The sequence below is a fragment of the Taurulus bubalis genome (assembly GCF_910589615.1).
Source record: "Taurulus bubalis genome assembly, chromosome: 14".
Classification (NCBI taxonomy): Eukaryota; Metazoa; Chordata; class Actinopteri; order Perciformes; family Cottidae; genus Taurulus; species Taurulus bubalis.
Window position 1 is genome coordinate 23,189,481 of NC_136602.1, and position 25,460 is coordinate 23,214,940.

Below are 25,460 nucleotides of genomic sequence, written 5' to 3' on the forward strand. Positions count from 1 at the left end.
TGAGAGAGAGGGACTGAGAGAGGAGGAGGAGGAGGAGGGGAGTTCTTCCTCGCCAGCAGCGCGTCGTGTTGAGCTCCAGAGCGGGTTGGATGTCTGGACCTGAGTTCAGAGCGCAGCGCAGCGCGGCCGGTGTCTCCGGAGGTGTTTACCCGTCAAGTAGCCGTCGGTCGGAGGGGAACGAGTCTCCTGCGGCGGGGCAAGCCGGGGGAAGTGCGCGTGGAGGGCGTGGAGGAGATGGTTCCTGCAGCAGGATGGACCGGAACCACGTCGCGCCCGGGTTCGCGTCCCGCTGCTGTCTGCTGCTGGCGCTGTGCGTGTCTGCAGAGGTAAGCTGCGGCTGCACAGCTGCTGTTTACGAGCTGTGTGCAGGACTCTGTCGTTTCCTCACGAGGAGGTGCTGCAAATAACTTCGGCTGCTTCTTATTCATGAGGGAAATATAATAACCAGAGGCACTTTGAGCTTCTTAACAGTTGTGGATTGTTTTAATTTAGAGGATTTCCTTGAAATAACATCAACCAGCCAACAGTTACTTTAAGCCTAAAAAGCTTTTTATTCAGGAAGGCTTTTTTTTTACCTTGTTACCATTCATTGTCAGCTATATATATATATATATATATATATATATATATATATATATATATATATATATATATGTATATATATATATATATATATATATGTGTGTGTATATGTATACGTATATATATATACATATACATACATATATATATATATACATATATATATGTATATATATATATATATATGTATATATATATATACATATATATATATATACATATATATATATATATATATATATATATATTATGGGTTGCTTTAACTATGCTTTAACTCTGTTTTGATTTGTTTTACTATATATTGGCTCTGTGGATTCTTTTGGAAGGATAGTGCAGTAAAAATGAAATGCATTATTATTATTAGTCCACCTTATAGACCATGAGATCAAATTAATAAAACAGATGCCAGTGCTTGCTTTAATAATCAGTAGACTATATAGAATAGATTGTGCATGTGGACTAATGTGCACTTTAAGTCCAGCTGAGGGCTCAGACTATCTGATTACTGAATGAATTACACCGGCCTTTCCAGGAACCTTAAGACATATTTATTTCTGAAACTACTAAAATCCACAGAGCCCTCATCCACACAGCGTCCCAGACAACATGACGCAGCACACAGACCCTCACAGACAGATGGAATAACAGAAGTCTAACAGAACGGTGGACCTGCGTAACACTTCCACCACTCGCCCCTCTCTCTGTATCTACTGCTGCTCCAGATTATTTATAGTCTTAAACCACGGCTCGGATACCAACACATTGAGGAGTACCGACTCTGTGATCTGCTTCCAAAGAGGATTTTCACTTTACAGTTTTGTTTTTGGTGCTCCAACGCGACCCTCGATCACACAGACGGGACCACAAGCTGCAAAGGACTTTTCAGAACCAAGTTGACTGGGTTGTTGTTGCATGAGAGGACCTATGTTCATGTGAACAATGTGGCAACCCCTCAAAATACTCACAGACTGCATAGAAACTATGCAGTCTGTGAGTATTTTGAGGGGTTGCCACATTGTTCACACTGAGTGGACTGCGCTCTTCACCAGTAGCATTTAAACAGCTTCCAATTCAACTAGTTTACGGTGAGTCGGCACTTTAGGGTCATACTCATAGTTTCAGTTCACGTCCAACGTGTAGTAGTACATGAGACGTGTACAAGTACTGCAGTCTGGTATTTCTTTAGCGGACGGCCTCCTCTGTTGGCTGCATATTATCAGCAGGTCAAAGTCTACACTCTTTTGATTCATATCTCTTTATTGAAACACAGTTCAGCAGCTCATTCAGGTGAGAATGCTTTGAGATGAACTTCCGCTGACGTTACCTCCTCTACGCCCAAACTGATCAAATACACATGTATTTAATCATCTCCACATATGTCATTGTATGTCATAAGTTCTCATAACATCCGGCCATCAATGAATCAAATGCGCTGAAAAAAAAGAGAAGAAAACAATCCGGTCGCTGGACAGGCTACCTGTCTGTCCACCTGTCTGTCCCCCTGCCTGTTTACCTGTCTACAACCCGTTTACCTAGCGGTCTATCTACCTGTCTACCTGTCTACCTGCCTGCATGTGTACTTACCTGTCTACCTATCTGTCTACCTGCCTGCATGTTTACCTAGCGGTCTACCTATCTGTCTACCTTTCTATCTACCATTCTACCTACCTGTCTACCTACCCGCTCACCTACCTGTCTACCTACCTGTTTATCTACCTACCCATCTACCAACCTGTCTACCTATCCATCTACCTCCCTGTCTACCTACCTGTCTACCTGCCTGTTTACCTACCTGACTACCTGCCTGTTTACCTACCTGTCTACCTGCCTGTTTACCTACCTGTCTACCTACCCGTCTACCAATCTGTCTACCAACCTGTCTACCTACCTGTCTACCTGCCTGTCTACCTACCTGTCTACCAACCTGTCTACCTACCAGTCTACCTGCCTGTCTACCTACCTGTCTACCAACCTGTCTACCTACCAGTCTACCTGCCTACCTGCCTGTCTACCTACCTGTCTACCTACCTGTCTACCTACCAGTCTACCTGCCTACCTGCCTGTCTACCTACCTGTCTACCTACCTGTCTACCAACCTGTCTACCTACCAGTCTACCTGCCTACCTGCCTGTCTACCTACCTGTCTACCTGCCTGTCTACCTACCTGTCTACCAACCTGTCTACCTACCAGTCTACCTGCCTACCTGCCTGTCTACCTACCTGTCTACCTACCTGTCTACCTATCAGTCTACATGTCTACCCACCTGTTTACCTACCTGTCTACCTACCTACCCGTTTACCCGTCTACCTGCCTGTCTACCTGTTTACCTACCTGTCTACCTACCTGACTACCTGCCTGTCTACCTGCCTGTCTACCTGCCTACCTGCCTGTCTACCAACCTGTCTACCTACCAGTCTACCTGCCTGTCTACCTACCTGTCTACCTACCTGTCTACCTGCCTGTCTACCTACCCGTCTACCTGCCTGACTACCTGCCTGTCTACCTGCCTGACTACCTGCCTGTCTACCTGCCTGTCTACCTTGGAACTTGGAGCAGTAACACCAATAAATTCCTGGCAAAACTTCACACGACTGCAGAAAGGCAGAAAGTCCTTTCATATGGAAGCAGACGTTGACCCCTTGCAGCCTCAAACCGGCCAGTGAAGAGGAGTCATGAAATATGTTTACACAGAAAGTGTGATTCTCCACAACTGGGAGAGGTCTTGAGCATACAGTCATAAATGAGCACAATAAATATCAGCAGTATGAGAGATGAGCTGTGGACAGATGCACAGATGATGAACTCCTTCTCCATGGCTGTGTTGTCTTGTATGTGCAGGTAGAGACAGTGAAGGTCTGGAAACAAGAGGCCGGGGACTCAGCATTGTGAATGAAAACATAATCTCTGACACAAACTCATAAATGTAGTTGAGGAAACGCTGCAAAGTCAGTTCTATAACAACTTTAACAACAAGGAAACTCTCCTGTGGGCTCCAGGGTCTCAGTACCTTTGATGAAAGTTGTGTGCGTGGCATGAAAACCGTGTAAAGTCTAGCGGTTTGCCACACAGTAACACGTGTTTGCTGCTTGATGACTTGCTGCTCGTGAAGAAAACTACATTTTCTCCATGATTTGTGTTTTTTAAATGTTCACAGGTCACTGAAGGTGGACACTTGGATACTGTGCAGAGTGCAGGTAAGTCTTCATTAATGTGAGGTCTCTTATTAAATTTTTTTTCCAAAGCACATGTCTGCATGTACTTCAGTAATTACACCATCAGTTATATTCTAGGGAATATCTCATAAACACCACTAACGTCCACTTTAGGATGAATTGATAGGAATCTGGTGGTGAAAGTTCCCATCATCGAATTCTCCTGAAGGCGATGTCTCAGGAATAATTTACATAAATTTGTATTTTAGATTCATGATGAATTAAAGGCTCTCAATATAACATTCAGATTGTTAATATCTCATCATCACTATCATGTAAAGATCTAGAGGAGTGAAGTCTACCTGAGCAGCATGAAGTCTGTGTGTGTTGATATCAGAGCTTCTCTGTTTGTTCACAGAGCTGACAGGCCGAGTGTCTTTTAGTGCATGTTAGTGCACGTGAGGGTGTCTTTTAGTGCATGTTAGTGCACGTGATGGTGTCTTTTAGTGCATGTTAGTGCACGTGAACGTGCCTTTTAGTGCATGTTAGTGCACGTGAGCGTGCCCCAATGGTCAGCTCACAGCCACAGCTCTGCTCTCACACGGCAGTTACAGACGATTACGAGATGAAGCGCCCATCTGTTAGCACTGTTAGCACTGTTAGCACTGTTAGTACTGTTAGCACTGTTAGCTGCTAACCACTGTCTCAGCCATTGCAGGCTGAGAGCCGTGTGGAGGCCATAGATGCTCTGATTTCCGTATTGAGCACCTGTTAGATCAGCTCAGAGAGTGTTGTTGGGTCGGTTCTCACCCGGCCTTCAGTCTCACCGAGCTGCGTTATGAGAGGGTTGTTGGTTCGGTTCTCATCCGGCTCAGTCTCACCATAGCTCTGACTCTCTTCCCCTCAGCAGACGTCTAATGAAGGTTGTAGCCGACAGCACAGCTTCATGCTCTTTCTGTCCGTGGTTCTTTCCGTCTCTCTTTGGCTCTCTGCCCTCCAGTCACAGCGTGTGTGTGTACAGGGAACCAGTACGCGTTCTGTTCCAGCCCCACAGCAGCCGGTGTATCAATGCTGAGCCTGTAGCTCACGGTCACAGTTAAAGCAGAAGTCCTGTAGATTACCTGATGTTCATGCTTCATGACTTATGGCAACGCGGCCTCACCGCTAATGGAGTGAAGCCTTGCTGACTTCATGCCTGTCACACACACACACACACACTCACACACACACACACACACACACACACACACACACACACACACACACACACACACACAGAGTTCTTTATGCAGCTGTGTTGCAATCGACAAGAATCTACATGTGCCAGTGAGTTATAGTCTGTAGGAGTAAATCAGGCTGTGTGTGTGTGTGTATCTGTGTGTGAATAACTTTGTGCGTGTGTGTGTGCGTGAATAACTGTGTGTGTGTTAATAACTGTGTGTGCGTGTGTTAATAACTCTTTGTGTGTGTGAATAACACTGTGTATGAATAACTGTGTCTGTGTGTGTGTGAATAACTCTGTGCATGTGCGTGTGTGTTAATAACTGTGTGTGTGTGTGTGTGTGTGTGTGTGTGTGTGTGTGTGTGTGTGTGTGTGTGTGTGTGTGTGTGTGTGTCCAGGATGCGGTTGTATAGCTGCCGGTGCTTCTGGTTGCTGTTAAGGGTCTTCCCTGCATTTCAGCGTTGTCTTGTTAAACCAGCATCTGCCCTCCAGATGAGTGTGTGAGGCTGTAATCAGCTCATAGAGCTTCTTCAGCTCCAGATGAGTGTGTGAGGCTGTACTCAGCTCATAGAGCGTCTTCAGCTCCAGATGAGTGTGTGAGGCTGTACTCAGCTCATAGAGCGTCTTCAGCTCCAGATGAGTGTGTGAGGCTGTACTCAGCTCATAGAGCGTCTTCAGCTCCAGATGAGTGTGTGAGGCTGTACTCAGCTCATAGAGCGTCTTCAGCTCCAGATGAGTGTGTGAGGCTGTACTCAGCTCATAGAGCGTCTTCAGCTCCAGATGAGTGTAGCTTAGAATGAGCAGAGTCCACCATGTTTCTACAGTAGCCCTGAATGGACAAACCAAACACTGGTTGTGGAGTGTGGTAACGATGGCGCTGAGCGAGGCCCGCGGCGTTACTGGGGTTTGCACTAGGCGGCTCACACCAATGCAATTTTGGAAAGGGAGGAGAGAACAGAGGTGGATTCAGTTGGTTGTAATCTCCAGCCACACCAATAGATGGCACCACATCCTACACACTGGTCCTCAAGCAAAGTATCCTCATAAAACTACTCCTCATTTCTCGTGTGCTTTCCTTCAAGTCCAGCACAGTCACATGCATATAGTCTTTTCAAAATAAACATGTGTCTTTACAGGTAAAACACGTTTAGGTTTAGGAAGAGATCATCAGCAACATTGCTACAGTTATGATGTCTGCATCTGTAGAACGTAATATATATATATATATATATATATATATATATATATATATATATATATTCATGTTTAACTCAATACTTACCTTAAATCCCTTCATTGTTAACACAAGGCTTTTATTCTGAAATATTTGCAGGACAGTGTTTTTATAACGTCTATGACATTCTTAATAAGGTTAAATGAAACATTGTGGCCGTTATTAAAGGAAAACTCTCTGCTGGCAGCTGCTGCTCTCTGTCACTGAGGCGGCTCGGCATGAGCAGCATGTAAAGCAGGTGGAGCGCATCTTAAACTACTTCATGTACCGTTGGCTGATCTAACAGTGTTGTTGCTGTAGCAGTATGTTGTTACAGCACCGTAATGAACGTATAGTTTACATCCACACTGAGGAAACAACACAAACACAACCCGTTACACAGCCGACACGTCCCATCTAATACAGAGCTGTTCTCTGCATATGCAACACACACACACACACACACACACACACACACACACACACACTATAGAATCACTTGAGATTAGAGTCTGATCAGGCTCAGAAACCACCTCCCCCACAGACTAGTTGTTTGATATCATCATTCACGCTGTCTTTATGTGTCTTTACTCATTACTTCTTGAGTCTTGAGGCTCGTTGTTTTGTTAATATTCCTGATGGTCTGCGTCTGCAGGTCAGCTCTCCTGTTCAGAGGGATTCACAGAGCTGGGCTACTATAACGGCTCCGTTTCCCACACGGACTCCGGCTCCGCCTGCCTGAAGTGGACCGACTTCCCAGACTACGTGCGGCAGTACCCGGGCCGAGGCCTGGGGCCCCACAGCTTCTGCCGGAACCCGGACCGAGAGCCCAACCCCTGGTGCTTCATCCGGCAGAGCTCAGGGGCCTTTGGATGGGCCTACTGTGACTGCCACCAGGGTGAGGAGGGGCATGTGGATGGATGAAGGGAGGGAGGGACATGTGAATGGATGAAGGGAGGGAGGGACATGTGAATGGATGAAGGGAGGGAGGGACATGTGAATGGATGAAGGGAGGGAAGAACATGTGGATTGATGAAGGGAGGGAGGAACATGTGGATGATGAAGGGAGAGAGGAACATGTGGATGATGAAGGGAGAGAAGAACAAGTGGATGGATGAAGGGAGGGAAGAATATGTGAATGGGTGAAGGGTAGGAAGAACATGTGGATGGATGAAGGGAGAGAAGGACATGTGATTGGATGAAGGGAGGGAGGGAGGGACATGTGGATGGATGAAGGAAGGGAGGGACATGTAAATGGATGAAGGGAGAGAAGAACATGTGAATGGATGAAGGGAGAGAAGAACAAGTGGATGGATGAAGGGAGGGAAGAATATGTGAATGGGTGAAGGGTAGGAAGAACATGTGGATGGATGAAGGGAGAGAAGGACATGTGACTGGATGAAGGGAGGGAGGGAGGGACATGTGGATGGATGAAGGAAGGGAGGGATATGTGAATGGATGAAGGGAGGGAAGAACATGTGGATGGATGGATGAAGAGGGAAGAACATGTGAATGGATGAAGGGAGGGAAGAACATGTGAATGGATGAAGGGAGAGAAGAACAAGTGGATGGATGAAGGGAGGGAAGAACATGTGGATGGGTGAAGGGTAGGAAGAACATGTGGATGGATGAAGGGAGAGAAGAATATGTGAATGGGTGAAGGGTAGGAAGAACATGTGGATGGATGAAGGGAGGAACATGTGGATGGATGAAGGGTGGGAAGAACATGTGAATGGATGGATGAAGGGTGGCAAGAACATGTGAATGGAGGGATGAAGGGTGGGAAGAACATGTAGATGGATGGATGAATGAAAGGGCACGTGAATGGATGGTTGAATGAAAGGGCATGTGACTGGATGAAAGGACATGTGAATGGATGGATGGAGGATGGGAAAAAACATGTGAATGGATGGATGGATGAAAGGGCATGTGAATGGAAGGATGAAGGGTGGTAAAAACATGTGAATGGATGAAGGGTGGGAAGATGGAAGACCATATGGATGGATTAGGACAGTTGGATGGATGGATTTACAGATTAATTTATGGATAGTTAGATGGATGGATGGTGGGAAGAACATATGAATGGATGAATAGATGAAAGGGCATGTGAATGGATAGACGAAAGTACATATGGGTGGAGGTATAAATGGTAGGAAGGACATGAATGGATGAATAGAAGGGAATATGGATGGAGGATGGATGAATAGATGGAAGGCCATATGGATGGATGACTTTATGGACAGTTGGATGGATGGATGGATGGATGGATGGATGGATGAATGGATGGATGGGCAGTCAGATGGAAGTACGGACAGAGCGATAAACCACTGCCCTTCTAGCCAGATCACCAATGACCAATGACCTCATTATCAATGGTATTAAACATGTTCCTCCATGAGTGGTAACAGGTGTACCTGTGTGTCATCTGCAGGTGCAGCCAGATTGTCAGGGGGGCCGTCAGGCAACAGCGGCCGTCTGGAGGTCTACCTGAACGGCCAGTGGGGGGCAGTGTGTGACACACACTGGACCGACCGGGACGCCAGCGTCATATGCAGACAGCTCGGGCTGAGGTGAGCAGAGAGGGTTAATGACACCATGTGGAGACAGACAGTGAGACCTTGGTGGTGAGCAGCAACCAATGGGACAACCAATGTTTTCAGTTCATGCCGTTTGACTCATTGCTTCTACTTTGGGGAGTTCAGAAGGAACAGGAAAGGTTTAGTTAGATTGTATTTAAATACTACTAAAAACTATTTTTGATGAGGTAAATATTGTATTCCTTGACATTCATCTGACTTTGACAAAATCATAAAATATGATGGGAAACACTCCTCTCAGATCAGAGCAGTGATCATCAGATCAAATGTTCCTGTGTTGATATATTTACATCGTCTCCCACCTAAAATCCTTGTTATTACGCTCAGTGAAACGAGTGAAGTACAGTTAGCTGTCGGCTAACTGTACTCTCAGAGATGTAGCTACATTTATCTAAGAGCTTCAGAGATGCCACTTCAAGAACTGCTTTGGCCTCTTTCATCCTCTCCTTGACCATCACCCTGAACACAACCATCACCCAATCTTTCCTGAATCCTTGTATAAAACTACTTTAATACAATCGGCAAATTATTTTTCCAGTTTTTCTGAAAAAAAGTCTAATTATGTATGCTTTTTTGGGGCGCAGTGTAGACAGAGTAGCTACCATTCATGTACATACTTTAAAGTCCGTCTTTAGTGACCCGCATGGTGTTTCTCTCTGTGTGTCTGCTGTCCTGCAGTGAGATCGGCACCGCCCTGCAGCATTCTTACTTCGGCCCGGGTTCGGTCTTCCACTACGAGCGTCTGGGTTGCAGAGGAAATGAGAATTCCCTGCTGGAGTGCCGGAGCAGGAGGTTTGTCACCAGCGACTGTAACCACGGCAACGAGGCAGGGGTGGTTTGTGCTGAACCCGAAGGTAAAGGTGATAAAATACCTTAACACTACAACATTACGGATTAAAGATGGAGCATAAAAAACACATGAAATCAGAGGAATGCAAGCAGAGATTATATATAATATTTATTTACATTCATCAAACATTTTGTTTTGACAAAACGAGTAAATAGATCATTTGAAATGACGTTCAAATCATGAATAGAAAGTGTAAAATAAATACACAATTGTACACAATATTGTTTCATGTAGTCATGTGATATGTTGCAGCAAAGTGCTGTCCCATTCATGTTCCCACCATCAAGCCCTAAAGCCTCTCACACTCTTAGAGGTGATCAGTGAGTCCCTGAGGGTTCAGGGTTTCAGGGTTTCAGGGTTTAGGGTCGTTGGGATTCGGCCAAAGTCTGAAGTGTCTCCACCTTTTGTCTCTCAGGCGCCGGCCTCCCTCTGAGGCTGGTGGGCGGCCTGGAGGACTTTGAGGGCCGCGTCGAGGTGTACCGGGACGGCAAGTGGGGAACCGTCTGTGACGATCTGTGGGACGACACCGATGCTGAGGTGGTGTGCCGACAGCTGGGCCTGGGGTACGAAACAACGCTGCGCTACTGGGACAATGAAGAAGAGTCAGGATCAAACTACTGTTATCTCTTCTGCACTAAAAGGGTTTTATAAAAGAAGAGAGAAGAGAAGTGTTTCTGTCCAGTGTGTGAAGTGTCTTTAGCTGCAGCATTTCTATGTCTGTGTACAATGAGAGCATCAAGAGAGAGTCAGATGCCTGCCGACACAAGAGACTTTAACGCTGTGTATCAATATCAATAGAGAGATCAGTGTCCAGACAGATGAATACAATAGCTATGAATACAATAGCTTTCATGCTTAATGAGCTGTTTACATTACATTACATGTTTATTTTCCAAAACGCCAGATGGCGTACAAACTAAATGCACCGTGAAGAACCAAGGAGGCAAAGAGCGTAACCAGCAAAACTCCATAAACCAAACTCCTCACTGCCAAGGAGGAATTCAATGTAAACGCATAACTCATATTCATGTTTAAGTTCTGGGCGACCACATGACGTGTAAAGCCCCGATAACATCATTTTTTGGAGACTACAGCAGGAAGTAGACGTGCATGAGGACATACAGTGTGTGCGGTAGTATTATAAACTGCATGCAACCAACATAATAGCATTCAGTCTGGTGTTAGCAATATAAACATGCATGTTTGTGTGTGTTTTTCTGTGCTACTGCACACTTAAACGTGTTGTTTAGTGTATTGTGTCCCGACCAACAGGGGCGTGGCCAAGGCTTGGACATGGGCCCACTTCGGCCAGGGTGTTGGTCCCATCTTCCTGGACGGGGTCCAGTGCTCAGGCAACGAGCTTTCTCTAGAGGAGTGCCCTCATAACATCTGGGAGCAACACAACTGTGACCACATCGAGGACGCAGGGGTGTCCTGCAACCCGCACACAGGTCAGAGCCCAGGAAACACACACTGACAACACGTAGTCAACCTGCTGGTGGACCAATGATCTGCTGAGGGAACCAAAGGAGAGACAGCAGCATGTCCACTGTGGGTCTTTGAGCAGGAATCCTCTGACAACAGATGTCACTGTGAAGTGCGACGTCAAAGGCAATCGGACATGCTCTAGATCAGTGGTTCTCAAATGGGGCTACGTGAGATTTTCTAAGTGTAAATTCCGGAACTGAATTTGATATATTCTAATTTAAATCAGACTCTGATGGCACAGCGATGTGTATTACATCTTTTTTTCAACCATAAATGCTTCGCGCTGGTTAGGGGTACTTGGCTGAAAACATATTTCACATGGGGTACATCACTGAAGAAAGGCTGAGAACCACTGCAATAGATTATTGAAGACATTTTGATTTCTGTCCTCAAAGTTTCTTCAGGTCTGACTGACTGGTGGGATTCAGGAACTTAACCTCTGCAGATGTGTTCACACACTGAGAGTCACTGAGGTCACGTGTGTGTCGTTAGGCGACATGTTGTCATGTCAGAGTCACATGGTTTAAGGTGTGAAACATAGTTAAAACTTTACTAAATTCATAAAAGAAAAAGCCTTTTGTGTGGGCGGTGAAACAAATCTACAGCAAGTTGAGTTTCTGTTGACTGAGCACTTCTAGATACCTTAATCCTCCAGGCAGATTGTGGTCTTAACTGAGCTGGAAGAGACAGCAATACTACGAGATGTGTTATGTATTATGTATGATATCTAGTAACGAGTCAGTGTTCCCATTGGCGGCAGCAGACGGCGCGGTCCGTCTGACGGGAGCAGACAGCCACTGGGAGGGCCGCGTGGAGATCTACCAGCAGGGAGAATGGGGCACTGTGTGTGACGACAACTGGACGGAGCTCAACGCACAGGTGGTGTGTAGACAGCTGGGCTTCAGGTCAGTGCACCATGCATCTGGGTCACATGGATCACCTCTGTGCCTCATGTCCTAATGTCTACTGTGATTTATATCGGTCCACAGTGGGGATTAAGAACCATGTATCATGTCTGCAGATGATCGTTCTTAGGCGCTAACATTATATTGTCCCTCATGAAGCAAAATTAAGCCTTTTTCTTTACCACACAAATATTGAACATTTTTTGACGCTACAACACCTTAAGTCCATAGAAAACCTTATTTAAATTCTTTCAAATCTGGAGGAAATTATTACAAATAGAACCGAACAGAACCTACAATTTATCTGAAATGATTTCTGTTCCAGATCAGTCGTTTCTGCGACCTAAACAGAGATTTAGCAAACAGATGTTTCTCACATTCACCAGAGTTCTGAGCACGTTGTTCTCTGCAGCGTGACAACGAGAGTCCAAAGAGAGACAGATGTGCATATTCAACCCTAAGGCACTACTTGGTTGCTCCCTTGCTATTGTTTCTGACGCGTTTCTGACACAAAGAAAATGATTTGTGGGTTTGCTGTGCGATTTGAAATATAAGGGGCAGCGAAACTCAATGGATTTCCCACTTCCTCTCTGTACCCAGCTTCATCTGTGCCTGTGAAAGGGTATTTTATAAAGCAGGAGAAATAGTCTCAAAAAGCCCAGCACTGTGGAAAAGTTCTTATTTTTAAAAAAAATGCATAAACTGGACACATCAACATGGACTAGCCGAGCTGAGGCTCAAACCACCGATCCTCTGACTGGAAGACGGGTATGCTACCCACTGAGCCACAGTCACATCACAACCCCCCCTTTTTTCCGATTTATTGGCGTCACAAACATCATTCATTCAATTTAAAGCTTCACACACCAAAGCCATGGTGTCGTTATGATCACTCTGCCTGTGTTACATCTATTGTCCACTTGGTGGCGCAGTAGAGCAAATGAAGCTCCGTGAAGCTTCGACCCATGAGCGAACCGATTGGATGGAAAGCTTCAAAGCTTCAGGAAGCTTCATCTCGCCATCACTAGGTGCAACGTCCAGTTTGTTTCTTAATCCATGCGTTTATTTATACAAAACAAAGTCATAAACAATGTCGGCACAACATAGGTGCATATACTTAAATAATAAAATAAACCATAAACATTTCTATCTCTCTGTTAGCATATTGTCACCAGTTGTGTAACGGTTTGCTCCTGCAAAACGAGCCACACTTGGCCCCAATGCCTCTCCTGATTATGTAGGCCTCAACATCAAGTAGAAGTCGGCCTTACGCCACCCAGTGGTGGGAGGTCCAACATGACGAAAACCCACAAAATGGCTCTCACAGTGCGGTTGTGGGGCGTGTCTGCAGGGGTCGGGCTCGGGTGGCTCCAGACGGGGCGTTTGAAGAAGGCCGCGGGCCGATCCTGCTGGACGAGGTGCAGTGTCGGGGAACGGAGACCAGTTTACTGTCCTGCAGCCACTCTGAGCTGGGAAAACACGACTGCTCCCACAGTGAGGATGTAGGGGTCCTCTGTGAGAGGGGAAGGGACACCAATGAGGCACCGGACCTGTTGACCCCTGCTGGTAAATTCACACATTGGTGGTTTACCATCGTAAAGGTATCTGAAAACGACAGCGCATGAATACCTATATCCATAAAGAGCTAAATAATACACGCTTGTTTGCAGTCCCTCTGGTGCGTTTGGTTAATGGAGAGAGCAGGAAGGAGGGCAGAGTGGAGGTCTTCATCGGCGGCCAGTGGGGCAGCGTGTGTGACGACGGCTGGAACGATGCCAATGCAGCTGTGGTTTGCAGGCAGCTGGGATTCACGTGAGTACCATTATCAGGGTTCTTACGGTCATGGAAAACCTGGAAAAGTCATGGAATTTGAAAATGGTTGTTTCCAGGCCTGCAAAAGTCCTTGAAAAAAATTAAACCCCAAAAGTGTAGTAAAAGTCATGTAAATGTGTTATATTCATGTGTTCATGACGTTCATTTACGCTGAGTTTGAAATAATTAACATGCTTTTAAAAGAAAGACGCTCAGAATATAAGCAGGCATACATACAGCCATCTATATAAATGTTTATTCTTTTAATCAAACTATTGTCTCATTCATTTGTGTCATTTAAGGTTTACTGTATGCTTTGTATTCTCATTGTTAGTTTAAATACTACATTTACTCACTTTTTCACATATACACCGAGATTTCAATAAATGTTTGGTCATGGACATTTGGTTGTCATGGAAAAGTCATGGAAACCCATTGGTCAGAATGTGTATGAACCCTGCATTATACCCTCACTGATATGTTTGCCTCAGGAAGCTTGACAAAAGCTCACGCAGTGTTAGAAAATCAAAAAGGCAAGTATTGGGGAAGAGGTGAGCGGGAGCACAGGTAACACTAGCTGACAGACAGGGGGCAGTAATTTGGGCGAACTGACGATCGCGTGAATGACACATGAGGAGTTACCTTCAAAATAAAAGCTGGAAACACTCAACCTGAATGAAAGACAAGAGGGCCAGAGGGTGTGAGCCAGACTGTGAAGGTTCAATGAATGTGTAATTTGGTACAGATATTCATAACTACCACAGTATTTAGCCTATCGACTTTGGCGACGCTCTAACTTTTTGTCTCGTGCCAGCAGCAGGTTGAGTTTTTAAAGCCGACATTTGAAAATGACGTCATCCTGAGATCACATGTCTGGTGATTTGCAGTCGTAAAGGAAAGAGCTTTGGCTCAGATCTTCCATCACAGCTGGGTCGATATGAGCCCGTCTGTCTTCTCTGCTCCCGGTTGAGATTAGAGGATAGCTGATACCTGAGAGGGAAACCCAGGAGACAAAGAATCATTCAACATATTAAGTACAATGAGAGATAATCTGTTGGAAAATGTTTTAAAGGATTCCATTGGGTCGCCATCTGGGCCACTTTGCATTGCCGTTCCAGCATTAATGATTTCTGCTTATTGTAAAAGGAGTTCAGTCTCAGCCGAAGATCGTTGAAGAAATGTTCCTATCAGTCGTTTGATATTTTGGACGTATACGTTTCAATAGGAGGAGGTACACGTTTCATTAATGTCTCCTGGGTCGAGAGTTCATTCAACATTTGGTTCCTTATTTGATGGGTTTGTTGGGCAACTGATCTTTACTTAAGTTGATGTTCTGAAAGTCTTCTCCTCGTTAGACGTGTCCACGTGACTCTAACAAGACTCCTTCTGTCTTTCCTGTTGAACCAATTATATTGAGTTTGGAGGTATAGCTCCTTTTGATAGGGGTCAAGGGAAGTGAAAATACTGAGCATCCACTACATTATGGATGTTTGGAATAGAAAGGATCAAAACTGAGTTCATTGTACAGTTCAGATTGTCACCAGGAATCAGTTGGTACTAGTAAATCTGTTATTAATGAGATAATTGCTTTTTTATTATCGTCTTAAATTGGGGCGCATGAACCCAAATGACAGGTTTGTGGAAACGGAGCCCAGATACCAGAACAAAGGGTCCCTGTGGGTTTAAAATAACTGCTATCACTGAACAGAATTAGCTGTCCCAACCAAGCTTTCCAAAGTCCTACTTGATCTTTTCCAATAAGTGGGTTTCTTGAAAAAAAAAATCAAATATTCAAGATGATTAAATGTTCTCGCTCTTTTTTCCGGCCCATTTATTTCTTTTACATTTCCAGCTAATGAACCATAGTCGAGCCTTACATATTTTTTTCCCATGTTTAATCATAAAAGGAATAATATAAATGACGATAGTAATAAAGTAAAGAAATGGTTGTGACTTCATTAATAACTGTCGGGAGAACAAAAAAGAATACAAGTTGCAAAGATCTCGGGGTGTTCGTTCCCACATTCCAAGCAAAAACTAGAACTAGACCACCCTGTTCCTCTCTGAGACTGAACACTGTATCCAAACACGTCTGGTACATCCTCTAAATACTGCTGTCCAAAAAGGCTCTCAGTGACATATAATATATATTTAAATGTTTTTACACTCAGTGAATATATATATATATAGTTATACCCGGCGGCTGAGGTCGTGATGATCCTTATTGCGACTCCTTGGTACTTCAGTTTCTGGTTCCTTCTTCTGGAGTTTGAAAAACACACCAGGAACGTGCAGGGATTTGGTCCAGCGGGGTCTCCAGTTCAGGTGGTGCAGACCAAACCTCAGGACCCGTCACCTGCGTTAACACCACAACCATGAGCTCAAGCAGGTCTTTGCCGTTCTCACTGCCTTCGGGAAGATGCAGGATACAAAGATGGGCTCTCCGTGACCGGTTCTCAAGGTCGTCCAGAAGAGAGCGGTTTGGACTCTGCTACCACTCAAACGTTCAACGTTGTCGCCGGCTACCGACCCCTACTACTACCAACACCCTCATGTCTTCCCACTGAAGCAGCTTAGAGAACTCTTGGATCAGGAAAGAGTTCCCTTTTGTCGTGAGGCTCGTAGTTTAAAGAACTCTTGGATCAGGATAGAGACATCCTCCCTTTGCAGACAGGCGATCCATAGATGTACACAGTAGTAGTTGTGGAGTTTTAATGGTTGTCGGGCGCTGGTGGCAGCACGTGCAGCTGGAGTAGATTGTTCAGTGTTCTTAGAGATGCATCATTTTGAAAGGAAGGACTCAACAGCAGTTTTGTCAGGATTCCATGGAACTAGATTGGTAAAGCAGAAAGTAGCAGAAGGTAGGACTAAACTTGATACAAACTATGATAATTCCAATAGATATTTAGCATGCACATATACAGTATGCTGTGTGTTTGTGTGTCCCCTCCCAGCGGTGTGGCTAAAGCACGATCCATGGCGTACTTCGGTGAGGGTCAAGGTCCCATCCATCTGGACAACGTCCGCTGCTCGGGCACCGAGGCGTCCTTGGGCCAGTGTCCCGCGGTGGGTCAGGACGGCCAGGACTGCCGCCACAGTGAAGACGCCGGCGTCATCTGCGACTACACACTGGATCCTCTGGGCGATGATGCTGCGGCAATGCAGACCTGTGGCACGAGACGCAACAACCAGCGCCGCCGACGCCGCATCATCGGAGGAGATAAGACCCTGAGGTTTGTACACGCACACAACACTCCAGTGGAAGAGTGTATTCACACACACTCACACAGGCCAGGGCTCGGTTCACTGTCTCCTGAAGCGCCTGCACGTCCATGGAACACCAACACAGCTGTTACTGCTGTCGTTTATTCTGTTGTTCTACCTGAAAAAAAATGAAATACCTACTTTACTGTACATTTTTATATATATCTGTAATTTCCGCAATGTAATAAGTCTATTTCGCCCATAGGCCATTTTCACAGCAGCCATTTTGACTTTTCAAAGCGCGGTTAACACAGGTATAATTGATCAAATGAATCATGTTGTCATTATATGTAGTGTGTGACAGTCATTCCAGTGAGCCAGCATGCACAGTACCATTTCATTTAGCTGACGCTTTTATCCAAAGCGACTTACAATAAGCGCATTCAACCATGAGTACAAACTCAGAACAACAAGAATCAAGAAAGTACAATTTCTTCAACAAAGGTAAACTACAAAGTGCTATCAGTAAGTAACATTTAAGTGCTGCTAAAGTGCTACTAGTTGCTACTTTCTTTATATCCAGGGTCCTGGTCCACCTAATTGAAACAGAGTCATAATTAATTTTAGAATTTGTTTGTTTTTACTCTGCAATGACGTGTCAGAATGACTGCTGTAAAAAGGGCCTGAGAGAGAGATAGGCGGCAACCTCCAGTTCTGTTTAGAGGCCGAAGTATCGTCTTAACAGTGTCTGTCTGTCTGTCTGTCTGTCTGTCTGTCTGTCTGTCTGTCTGTCTGTGTGGTTCAGAGGTGAGTGGCCCTGGCAGGTGTCCCTGTGGCTCAGGTCTCAGTCTAGAGGAAGTCATCCTCTGTGTGGAGCGTCGCTCATCAACTCCTGCTGGGTCGTGACGGCCGCCCACTGCTTCAAGAGGTAGGAGACGGCGCCCTCTAGTGGCCTCTGGTCTCTCTTCAGGTCACAACGTGTTTTACCTGAGCACATCATTATGGAGGTGGCATGTGGAGAGAGAATCTGTGTGAAGTTGTGGTGCAAAAATACCACAAGAGCTGATAGAGTTTTTAATTAAATGCTAAATCTGAATTCACTGTTTAGTTTTTCAAAAATGTAAGATTTCGTATTTTGTTCCAACAAAGAGAGTCATAGTTTCAAAATGTGTGAGAAGTGTTTTTATCTTTACCTGTTGTACATTTTTTCATTTTGACTTTTTACACAACGTTGTTTTTTATTATTGTTAACGCAAATGTAGTGATGTATCTAAAATGGCAATATGTAACCTGCAGGGTGTCTTTAGTTGCTCAGCTTATTTATTTTATTTTGATACCAAAACAAAGTAAAACAATGTCGTTTAATTGAGTCTGAAGTGTATCAGTGTGATCAAATCAACTCAACTTTTGTGTTTTATTTTTAGCACTTTGAATTTTGTTCTATTACATTTAATGGTCCTCACCATGGAAACCTATTTCCAGTCCTCATGCAAAACACTTGACCCCAAGGTGCTCCAGAAGGCCAACGTTGTACGAATGTGTGTGAATGGGTTACTCCTGATGGACAGGTGGTACCTTCATGGTAGCTCCTCCCATTAGTATGAGTGTTAGTTAGTCCTGATGGACAAGTGGTACCTTCATGGTAGCTCCTCCTATCAGTATGAATGTTAGTTAGTCCTGATGGACAAGTGGTACCTTCACGGTAGCTCCTCCCATCAGTATGTGAATGGGTGAATGATGACATGTAGTGTTAAGAGCTTTCAGTGGTGGGAAAGACCATTTATCATGTTTAGTGATGGTTTAATCAAAACCAGGAGGAGGAAAGAGGGAGGAGGACAGAAGAAGGAAGAGGACAGGAGGAAAGGGGGATGAGGACAGGAGGAAAGATGGAGGAACAGGACAGAGAGATGAGGACGGAAGGACAGAAGGAGTACAGAGGAGGACCGAGGGAAGAGGACAGAAGGAGGAGATGACAGGAGGAAAAAGGAAGGAGGACTTTACATGGTAAAGACATAACAATAGAAGCAACAACAAAACAAGAAAGATGACAATAGTGAGAAAAACAAAATGAATACTAACATCACAGGTTAAAAGCAGATTTAAATTAATTACTTTTGATTGGCAATGATGGTTTAATCAAAACCATCATTTACGCATTTGCTTTGCCGCAGATTCGGCAGAGACCCGTCCCGCTACGTGCTGCGCCTGGGCGACTACCACACCGAGGAGCAGGACGACTTTGAACGCACCCTGTCACCCGAACGCATCGTCATCCACAGAAAGTACCACAGCCAGGGCTGGGAGCACGACATCGCCCTGCTGCGGCTCAAGGGCATCGAGGGCAGCTGCGTGGCCTTCAACCCGCACACCGGACCCGTGTGTCTGCCGGTGCCGGGGAACAAGTGGGACAAGAGGCCGGCTGCCTGTGTGATCACCGGCTGGGGCGTCACAGGTAAACACAACCTCTACAGGACAAAACACACGACCTCTATGGGACAAAACATACGACCTCTACGGGACAAAACACACGACCTCTATGGGACAAAACATACGACCTCTACGGGACAAAACACATGACCTCTACGGGACAAAACACACGACCTCTACGGGACAAAACACACGACCTCTACGGGACAAAACACACGACCTCTACGGGACAAAACACACGACCTCTACGGGACAAAACACACGACCTCTACGGGACAAAACACACGACCTCTATGGGACAAAACACACGACCTCTACGGGACAAAACACACGACCTCTACGGGACAAAACACACAACCTCTACGGGACAAAACACACGACCTCTACGGGACAAAACACACAACCTCTACAGGACAAAACACACGACCTCTACGGGACAAAACACACAACCTCTATGAACAAAACACACGACCTCTACGGGACAAAACACACAACCTCTACGGGACAAAACACACGACCTCTACGGGACAAAACACACAACCTCTACGAGACAAAACACACAACCTCTACGAGACAAAACACACAACCTCTACGGGACAAACACACAACCTCTACGGGACAAAACACACAACCTCTATGGGACAAAACACACAACCTCTACGAGACAAAACACACAACCTCTATGGGACAAAACACACAACCTCTATGGGACAAAACACACGACCTCTATGGGACAAAACACACAACCTCTACGAGACAAAACACACGACCTCTATGGGACAAAACACACGACCTCTACGGGACAAAACGCACAACCTCTACGGGACAAAACACACAACCTCTATGGGACAAAACACACGACCTCTACGGGACAAAACAAACAACCTCTATGGGACAAAACACACGACCTCTACGGGACAAAACACACAACCTCTATGGGACAAAACACACGACCTCTACGGGACAAAACACACGACCTCTATGGGACAAAACACATGACCTCTACGGGACAAAACGCACAACCTCTATGGGACAAAACACACGACCTCTACGGGACAAAACACACAACCTCTACGGGACAAAACACACAACCTCTATGGGACAAAACACACAACCTGTACGGGACAAAACACACAACCTCAAAAGGACAAAACACACAACCTCTACAGGACAAAACACACGACCTCTACGGGACAAAACACACAACCTCTATGGGACAAAACACACAACCTCTACGGGACAAAACACACGACCTCTAAGAACAAAACACACGACCTCTACGGGACAAAACACACGTTTACGTTCCCATGAACCATCTTCACGTTGCTGTACTGCTGTCCTCCTGCTCTCAGACTCGGAGTACTCCCGCACGCTGCTCCAGGCCTGGGTCCCGCTGCTCCCGGCCTGGAGGTGTAAGCGGCGCTACAGCGACCGCTTCACCAGCCGCATGCTGTGCGCTGGGAGCCTGTCGGAGCGCCACCGTGTTGACAGCTGCCAGGGCGACAGCGGGGGGCCGCTGGTCTGCCAGGGCGAAGGGGGCCGCTGGGTGCTGACGGGAGTCATCTCCTGGGGCCACGGCTGCGGGGACCCCTCCTTCCCCGGCGTGTACACCCGCGTCAGCAGGTTCCTGCGGTGGATTGACAAGGTCGTCAACAAACCCTACAAGACCTGACCCGCGGGGAATGACAGCGCTTTTCCATCAGGAACGTTCACGCTTCTCTTCACTGAGCCACAGGACCAACGTCTGTCTCCAGCAGAAACACTGTCCTCCCAACACGGGGACCGGACACCATCACCATGTGAACCACTCGTGTGGTGGAGTGGGATTCATATTTTTATTTATTCAGCGTCAACCAAGATTCCACTGCAACAAAGATACGGGTGCTTGTTTACTGCATGACTGAGGCTTCTTCACCGTGTGTCACAGGAACGCTACGCTAGGCTTCAGCTAGCTTCTGCTGCATAGAGTGATTCTAAATGCACGAAACAAAGTAAAGAAACTAATTAATTCCAATAACTCGATACAAAAAAAAAAAACTTTTGTGGAGGACAGCTGCAGTTCTAGAAATACCATCCCGGTCTCCTAAAACAGTGTTTTTCAACCTTTCCTGAGCCGCGGCACACCAACAACCAAAAGAGTTAGAAAAGGCCACATTGTAGCATAATACAGCATATATGTAGGTAAGTATTGCGCTACCTACTGGCATGGAAGAGTATGTCATTACTAGGACAGACACTATGTTGCAGACTCAGACGAGCGCTCAACAATGGAAAATTATTTGCGGCAACTAAATAATGTTTCTTTGGACCGATTAAGTGAAATTGGACATTTTCTCTCACGACACACTGGTTGAAAATCACTGCTCTAAAACACACGTTCCCACACTACTGGATGGAGGCCGTGAAGCTGAAGAGGCCTCCGGCCTGGCTGGCCCGGGACGGGAGCAGCAGAACGGGCCGCTTGGCGTGGCCAGCCGGCTGCAGATGACTGCCAAAGCAAACTGGATCCTCAAGTACATTTCAGGAGAATGTTTTTTTTTTTCTCTGTTTGATTCTGACGTATCACAAACATGTTTAATCAAAGTCCAGATACGTTCACATAGAGGAGGTTTTGTCAAACACAGGACTAATGTTCTACTGTGTAAAACCAAAAGTAAGAAACTCATTTTAACCCAAAGATCTTTTACCAAACCTAACCAAGTACTTTCATTACCTGAACTTAAATGTAATTGAGAATGCAGTTTTGAAATGGTGGTTCAAACACTGTAACATTGATATACACCTACGTAGAATTGTTGACATGAAACATATTGATCAGAAACACACGTATGTAGAAATATTTCATGAAACATATATTTGGCTGCGAAACAACAGAGCTGCCTGCATGTTGTTTCAAAGCAGTGAAAGGTTGAGTCCACATTGACCTCTGTTGTTTCCATTAAGAACACACTGTTAACATGGTGACCAGCGTGATGAGGTGCATTCTGGGGTCATCGCTGTGCTGTGCCTCCTGGACTCACACACTAAGCGCTTCAGCCCATTTGTTTCCTTTTCCACGACATTTCAAAAAGCATCCTGTGGAGGATTCTCAGTGGACAGATTTGAATCTGGCTGGTCCACACAGGGCCCACTGGGTCCAGAGTTCTGGTCCACACAGGGCCCTGTGGGTCCAGAGTTCTGGTCCACACAGGGCCCTGTGGGTCCAGAGTTCTGGTCCACACAGGGCCCTGTGGGTCCAGAGAGCTGGTCCACATAGGGTCCTGTGGGTCCAGAGTTCTGGTCCACACAGGGCCCTGTGGGTCCAGAGTTCTGGTCCACACAGGGCCATGTGGGTCCAGAGTTCTGGTCCACACAGGGCCATGTGGGTACATAGTTCTGGTCCACACAGGGCCCTATGGGTCCAGAGTTCTGGTCCACACAGGGCCCTGTGGGTCCAGAGTTCTGGACCTGATCCAAAGTGGACCAGTGGAAAACCTGCTTGAGAGAAAGACACACTGACATAGAGACCTGTGGCAATCCAATGTGGGTCTGGGTGCTATAGGAACCAGGTCTACCATGGGACACAGTGAAATAGTGAGGGTCACCTGTAAAGGAGAACCTCGTGAAGGCCGGAGCCAGTGAAATAAATGACAAATATAAGAGGACTGAATATGTACATGTGACATTTAATTTGTTTTATTCATTTACCAAGTGTGCATCTCTGAACTAAAACCAAAGGTCAAACCATTATTCATATTATTCTAACTATAATGACATCAGAATGTACTTGTTTGCGCAGTAAGTAACTACAGGTCTGTAATTAGGTGTAATAATAATAATAAGTCCATTAATAAGCCGTCTACACATGAGTTGAGTGTTATTATCAGCCATCTGATCTACTGCGAGTACGAGTGTGATATGTGAATGTGTGTGTAGCAGCTACTGATATGATGAGGGCCAAAAAAAGATATAAAGCCTGCATAATTTCAGCTGATATTTTGGTTATTGGGGATAATCTGAAATGAATTTGTATTCATCAATGGAATGCTGCACACATTGCCTGTAGTTTATATGTCTACTTTGTTTCTGTCCGTGTTCTGCATTAGCCAATGCAGCTTCCATCTTTTATCAAGTTAATTTATTTGACTTTGTGAAACTGTATTTATTGAAGTAGCCCGGTCAGATTCCACTATGAGACCAGCTGGCTGGTCTCTCTTCACAATTAAAGCCCTTTGTACATGTTGGTGATGCCGTTCAACACTTGTCTCAAAACAAATGATTACATTCTACACAATCCCCTCACACATTATCTTATACTTTAAGATCAATGCTCGATTAAAAAAAAACTGGGCAAAATAACTTTTTATTAAATACAGTTTTCACTGGTTAATTTATTTTGTATACTCTGTATTCCATGCCTTCTGCACACAAGCACAGAGCTGGACGCGTCAGACACACAACAATTATCTTATTGATCATATAAAAAACGTGCAACTGCTAAAATAAAATGTCTGGAGCCCCAACCACACACTCAAAATACTAAATATCTTACATCTTCTGCAAAAGCAAACGCTTAACTATATGAACTCTTCTAAAAGTGGTATTTTTGCATCACAGCTTTACAGAAGAATCACCGAATAAAAAGCTGCCGACTGAAACTGATGCTAAGTAAAAAACACGGCGTTCTGTAAATATAGACTATGAACACAAATGCAGCGTGTTTATTGTGTGTTAGTCCTCTGTTTGCATGTTCAGGTCCTTGAGTGAGAACTAAACCCAGAAACTGGATCCTCACAGCATTCCACTGCTCTAAACAACGCATGGTCATATGTGCCTGTATGACGTTAAAATAAAGTTTACTTTGCTTTTTAAAAGTTTACGCTTTACATTATTACTGTACTGTACCTTTAAGTAAATACAGTATTTGTTGTGCACTCCAAAGTCCTAATTATAATGCTCAAACTGGGATTTTTGTAACAGGTGTTTTCACAAGTGCATTCTGGGAGCAGGTGATTGATCATCTGGTTTTGAATGGTGTGTATGTTGTAGATGTTTGTAGTTATTAGGAAAAGTGTGTTTTACAATGTCAGCTCCGTGTCAGGCCGACATTGAGCCGATGGTTCACATGTGATCAATAGATATGCTAATGCTACATGAGTTAGCGCTGTCAATCATTCTTTTTATGTCTTGGAAAGTATCCCCAAAAACTGTCAAAGATTACATCTAAATGAAAAAAAAGTAATGATCACATACTTTTAACTTGAGTTATTTTCTGTAAAGCTCATACGAACCATTCTGCCCAAATCTTTCTCTTTCTTCTTCTTCTTCTTCTTCTTCTTCTTCTTCTTCTTCTTCTTCTTCTATCAAGACCATACATATACACAGAAACGAGAAACCTTTTTAAAGATTTCCTGTTCTAAAAACAGGTAATATTTTCTGACTGAAAACTTAGCGCCGTCTGCCTAAACTATTAGTACTATTTTATATATATATATATATATATATATATATATATATATAGCTTTATATTTGGTTAGTCTCTGACCCTTTAGTAGCTCAACAGGTCAGTGTCTTCAGACTTTTAACCAAATTTCCATGACTTTTAACCAAATTTCAATGGCTTTTAACCAAATTTCCATGAGCAAACATTTAGTGAAATCTGGGTGTAAACAGTAAAAAGTGAGTATAAATGAGAATACAAAGCATACAGTAAATCTTAAATGACACAAATGAATGAGACAATAGTTTGATTAAAAGAATAAACATTTATATAGATGCCTGTATGTATGCCTGCTTATATGTTGAGTCTTTCTTTTAAAAGCATATTAATTATTTCAAACTTAGCGTAAATGAACGTCATGAACACATGAATATAACACATTTACATGACTTTTACTAAACTTTTAGGATTTTATTTTTTTCCAAGGACTTTTCCAGGTCCTGGAAATAACCATTTTAAAACTCCATGACTGTTCCAGGTTCTCCATGAGCGTAAGAACCCTGCTGATGACAACATGGTGCCTCCATG

The 25,460-nt window shown here is 44.8% G+C and overlaps 1 protein-coding gene and 1 pseudogene across 2 annotated transcripts in view; one reads left to right on the forward strand and one right to left on the reverse strand.

Annotated features, from left to right (window-relative positions):
• The window catches only part of LOC306746693 (protein NLRC3-like), a 284,667-nt pseudogene that overhangs the window by 159,822 nt on the left and 99,385 nt on the right, over positions 1 to 25,460 (reverse strand). The gene's annotated exons all lie outside the window — the stretch shown is intronic.
• On the forward strand, positions 252 to 21,235 carry LOC306746695 (neurotrypsin; the record flags this gene model as incomplete). Its single annotated transcript, XM_079229646.1, has 14 exons — positions 252 to 326; positions 3,738 to 3,777; positions 6,826 to 7,068; positions 8,602 to 8,740; positions 9,446 to 9,621; positions 10,033 to 10,180; positions 10,890 to 11,068; positions 11,869 to 12,010; positions 13,362 to 13,576; positions 13,681 to 13,822; positions 16,777 to 17,055; positions 17,832 to 17,954; positions 19,198 to 19,478; positions 20,806 to 21,235. The coding sequence occupies 14 exons, from the start codon at positions 252 to 254 to the stop codon at positions 21,123 to 21,125; spliced, it is 2,502 nt and encodes an 833-aa protein (XP_079085772.1). The 3' UTR covers positions 21,126 to 21,235.